The sequence below is a fragment of the Ahaetulla prasina genome, chromosome 4 (assembly GCF_028640845.1).
Source record: "Ahaetulla prasina isolate Xishuangbanna chromosome 4, ASM2864084v1, whole genome shotgun sequence".
Lineage (NCBI taxonomy): Eukaryota > Metazoa > Chordata > Lepidosauria > Squamata > Colubridae > Ahaetulla > Ahaetulla prasina.
Genome location: NC_080542.1, coordinates 31,833,577 through 31,837,803, shown reverse-complemented (window position 1 = coordinate 31,837,803; position 4,227 = coordinate 31,833,577). Strand labels below are relative to the sequence as shown.

General features: G+C 35.6%; 1 protein-coding gene across 1 annotated transcript; it reads left to right on the top strand.

The window, feature by feature from the left end:
- Positions 1-2,164: 2,164 nt before the first annotated feature.
- LOC131197539 (olfactory receptor 14J1-like) lies at positions 2,165-3,079 on the top strand. Its single transcript, XM_058181728.1, has one exon. The coding sequence runs from the start codon at positions 2,165-2,167 to the stop codon at positions 3,077-3,079; it is 915 nt and encodes a 304-aa protein (XP_058037711.1).
- Positions 3,080-4,227: the final 1,148 nt, after the last annotated feature.

The window sequence follows — 4,227 nt, the reverse complement described above, 5'->3', positions numbered from 1 at the left end:
TCTGTTTATGCTTCCGTTCTTAGCAGCCAAAAATGCTGGACTGCAACAAAATAAATATGCAATGATCCCAGGGAAAGTGCACAACATTATTCCAGACCTCCTTGTGTTTGGCTTCTCTCACAATTTGTAAGAGTAGGTATAGTATTCTACTAGGTACAATGACTGTACATTTTGAAAGTTTGAAGTTGTTCTTTCTACTAGAAGTCCTAAACAAAATGATTCCCTGAGCTGAATTTAAAATTAGGTGGAGAATGTACATCAGTGGCAAATAGCAATTTACAATTTTTAAATAGGTTGTGGTACAAGCCAATGATCTCCACTTCCTCTCTTCACTCATCTCAGTTTGTAATTGCATTTCTTAGACACTGTATCTCCATGTCATCCAAAGTCCTTTGCACAAAAGGCTGGACACTCTCAAGGCAAAGGAAACTCTGGGTTCATGCCAGGTATGCTACAGTTCAGTGAAACATACCAAGGATGGTGATCAAATCAATTTATTTTGCACATAATAGATCACCTGGGGATCTTTTCCAAAGCAAGCCATCCCAAACAAAAACTTCCAGCAGCTTTTATATACTTAGTTGCAAGCAAGCATTATGAATTCTTAGAGCAGGGGTGTCAAACTTGATTTCATTGAGGGGCACATTAGGGTTATGTTTGACCTGAGGGGTGGCAGGTTTTTTTTGGCCAGCTCAACATTACTTATGTTGGGGGCATCTGTGGTTGCAGGAGGCCATCACAGATGAAAACTGGAAACTGTGTTTTTTCTGGCAGAGGCACCATTGGCTGGACTTCACTGTTCCCAGGACAGCCTCACAGGCCAGATCTAAGCACCTCGTGGGCTGCATTTGGCCCACTGGCCTTGAGTTTGACACCCCAGTCTTAGAGATATCTAAGTAGATACCTCCCTAACAACATTTCTTAGCAGTAAAATAAACATTTCTCTGATCCACTCTACATTACATAGGCAGGAAAAACAAAATAAAATTAGTCAGGTCTCTTATCTTTCAACCCCACTTGTTATCACATTCAGTCATGGGAGAATTGGTTTATCCTTTAATTCTGAAGATGGCTTATAATATGATTTCTGGTGCCTGTTTTTCTCAAAAGTGATGTGAAGGTCATACAAAATATTAAAATAATTGAAAAGTACAAAATGGCCAGACCCTGGTTCTCTAGCATGACTTGAATCTTTCTTATCATTCTCTTGTAAGTACACACAGAAATGTATATATGAAATTGTATAAGCAAACAACTCCTTTGTTGAGGCCATATGTTCAGAGAGAGACTCCATAAACATAACAAACTATTACATATCTTCATTATAGAATCAAAAATACAATTTAAGAATTAATGATTCTTTTTTGCCTCTGGTTTGCTCAGGTTGAATTCTGTAGTGAAGTGCTCTGAGAGAAGCCAATTAAGCTCTTGTGGGATCACCAGACATCATAGAGTATTTATTACAAAGTCCTGCCAGTTTGATGAAAATCATTTCATCATTTGAAAGATTTCAGCAACATCTGGTATGACTGGGTTAACGTGCAATGTTGGGAACCAAAAGGGTTAAGATTAGGACTTGAATTGGATGGATTGAGTTAGTGATTAGTTAAGCTATTTCTCAATTCCTTGAAGAAACTGGTTTGAATGTCAGTTATTTAAATGCATATTGAGAAGTATATTTTTATAGCACTCTATAGAAGTGCTATAGAAGAGAAACAGTTTCTCTTCTATAGCAAGAAGAAAGAATATGAAATGTTCAATAATATTTCAAAGGAAAATGAATATATGAAATTGTATACATGCATGCATACAGCTGCTTATTTGAGGCCAAATGTTCAAAGATAGCATTTTAAGCTCATTTTTAAATTACAAATTGCCATACCTGAACTCTCAAATGTTGAATTGCTGGTGCTAATTAAAGCTAAGAATTGTAGATAACATAATACAGTATTAAAGTGCTTATTATCACTGAAAGAAGACATTAAATAAAACTGCTGTGATGAAGACAAACGATTCAAAATATGATTCTGTTGTTCTATCAAAATACCTTTTTTAAATACTTTCCCCATGTATATGTATTTCTTCTTCAGAAATGAAAAAGGCTGCATTCAAAGTGATTGTATTTCTTTTCTTTCCAGAGACATCACTTAGAATATTACAAAATATGGATAATCAATCAACTGTCTCTGATTTTCTGCTCTTTGAGTTCTCAAAAATACATGAATTACAAATGTTACATTTCTTTGCTTTCCTGGTATTGTATTTGGCAATTCTAACAGGGAACCTCCTCATCATATCTGCAATAATTTTGAATCATCATTTGCATACTCCCATGTATCTCTTTTTGTTAAACTTAGCCATACAAGATCTTGGTACCACTTCAGTCATTGTTCCTAAATCCATGGCCAATATGCTGATGAACACAAGACACATTTCTTACATTGGATGTGTTTCTCAAGTCTTCCTTCTGGTCTTTTTTCTGGGATCTGATATTTGGATCCTTACAGTCATGGCCTATGATCGTTACGTTGCCATTTGCAATCCATTACATTATCAAACAATAATGAGCAAACAAGCCTGCATTTACATGATTCTTGCTGTATGGGGCAGCAGCCTTCTTAATGGATCATTGCATACTTGCTTTACATTTGGAACATCTTTTTGTTCCAATAACATCAATCAATTTTTCTGCGACATCCCTCAGTTACTTAAACTCACCTGTTCAGGCTTAAACCAAAATGAAATCAGACTAATAGTGTTTGTTTGTGCTTTAGGATTTGTTTGTTTTTTCTTTATTCTTTATACTTATGTATCCATTTTCACTGCTGTGCTGAAAATTCGCTCCTTGGAAGGAAGGAAAAAAGCAGTTTCTACTTGCTTACCCCATCTTATTGTGGTTTCCATGTTCCTATTATCTGCATTTATTGCTCATCTGGAGCCTCCTTCCAGTAATTCAAATTTAGCATCAACTGTGATGTATTCCCTTATCCCACCTCTTTTGAATCCTATTATCTATAGCATGAGAAACAGCAGTATCAACCTTGCCCTTTCAAAATTATTAAATAAGAGCAACTCTTAGGCAGTGGTGGGATTCAGCCAGCTCGCACCACTTCGGGAGAACCGGTTGTTAACTTTCTGAGCAGGTTGGCAAACTGGTCATTGGAAGAAATCATTAGGGCAGAGAACCGGTTGTTAAATTACTTGAATCCCACCACTGCTCTTAGGGGAAAAAACTGTTCTGTTTTGGTTCATTTTGTAAGTATTTATTTTGTTCCATGACTGTATCTATGGCTCTATTAGCTCAAGACATAGAATTGTAAGTGAAACTTGATTCTATTTCTGCATGCCCAATGAATCTAAATGTCAATTTACAAGATCTTGCAGATTTTATGACTTTCCTTTTGACATCTACTAGGTAAATGAAGCCACACAAAGCTGAGAAGTATCTCGGTCGATTCCTATTCAGTTGGTTGGATTTCTCACATAGAGAAATATTTATATCATTTCATCTTAGCTAGGCAGAGAGAAGCTATTGAACTAACATGTTCATGATTCATCATTTGGGATCATGTTTAAGCAACATCAAGAATGCTGTAGACCACTCATCACTGGGATAGATAGAACTGAATCTGCTGTTTTGTATAATCGCTCTTTTTGGCTATTTATGTTTTTTTTATTTAGAAAATTTATATTTTCCACACACCTTGAGTTGCCACTCATGCGTGGCAACTCAAGATAGCTTACACATACATTCCATTTTTTTAAAAAAAATCTAGCTACACTACTGACCAACTGATGTTGCTTTCCAATTAAAAGTAATGTGATTACATATGAGAATAGGCAAGTGACATGTAAATGTATATAAATAAATCCCTATTTATCCTACATTTCCATTTTGGACATTTCAACCTCATTACCTCTAGCACAGATATGAACAAAGTAAGCATCAAGACATTATGGAGTTCATGAAAATTTGCCATTAGAGCAAAGACATTTCAAAAGTTACCAAATCATGTTAATCTATAGTATGGATAAGTTGTTCAGACTATTAACTCTGAGTTTAAAACTATTTCCATAAATAAAAATGTAAGTAGTGAGTATGAAACTCAAAGATAGACTATGGACCTTCACTTGTTAAATAGGGTCTGAAGAATAGAATGCATTTGTATTGGGAGAGATATGACACACACAGCCAGTAAGACTGATAAGACTGAGAGATGTATGGTG

Excerpts from the sequence above, each read along its gene's own strand:
- LOC131197539 (XM_058181728.1), top strand. The coding sequence starts at position 2,165 with ATGGATAATCAATCAACTGTCTCTGATTTTCTGCTCTTTGAGTTCTCA.